Raw genomic sequence first — 479 nt, 5'->3', positions numbered from 1 at the left:
CCCCCGCCTCTCTGCCCCCAGCTGGCGTATTCAGCCGCCTAGAGAGATTAAGAGGCGCTCGCAATGGTCACTGGGCCTCTGGACAGATCTAACGTTTCTTAGCTCCCTGGACGAGAGAAATTAGAGACGCGAGACCCTGGGGGTATTAGATGCCTTGGTCTCGAACCCAGCCCTCTCCCCAGCCGGGCCGCGCTGGGAGCCTCGGTGCTCTGGAGGGCCAGGCGGAGCAGAGCGCTGCGCTCCCCGCGGCGCGCTACCTGAGCTGTCCATGGTGCTGGCGCGGTCCGGAGGCTGCCGGGCGGGACTCCGCGCCGCCGCCCCAGCGTTCACTCTCTGCTTGCCGCCACCCGCGCCGCTTCCCGCACTTAAGTCCCCGTTACTGTCCACCAGCTGCAAAGATTCATAACCATCGTTGCTCGTCTTTTTCCTGTAGCTCCCGAGGAGGCTCATGGGCAAGCCCAGAGAAGGGGGGGGGGGGG

The 479-nt window shown here is 65.6% G+C and overlaps 1 protein-coding gene across 5 annotated transcripts in view; it reads right to left on the bottom strand.

The window, feature by feature from the left end:
• The window catches only part of DNAJC6 (DnaJ heat shock protein family (Hsp40) member C6), a 184729-nt gene that overhangs the window by 116180 nt on the left and 68070 nt on the right, over nucleotides 1–479 (bottom strand). Inside the window, exon 1 of one of the 5 annotated variants that reach the window (XM_006147537.2) lies at nucleotides 258–450. The exons of the other annotated variants lie outside the window; for them this stretch is intronic. Within the exon in view, the coding sequence (XP_006147599.1) occupies nucleotides 258–450 (193 nt within the window). Of the gene's footprint in view, nucleotides 1–257; nucleotides 451–479 lie in introns of those variants that run through there. 5 annotated transcript variants of the gene reach the window in all.

The sequence above is a fragment of the Tupaia chinensis genome, unplaced genomic scaffold (assembly GCF_000334495.1).
Source record: "Tupaia chinensis unplaced genomic scaffold, TupChi_1.0 Scaffold000215_1, whole genome shotgun sequence".
In the NCBI taxonomy this organism is placed as follows: Eukaryota; Metazoa; Chordata; class Mammalia; order Scandentia; family Tupaiidae; genus Tupaia; species Tupaia belangeri.
The sequence above is the reverse complement of the archived record's forward strand: the minus strand, read 5'-3'. Positions and strand labels throughout refer to the sequence as shown.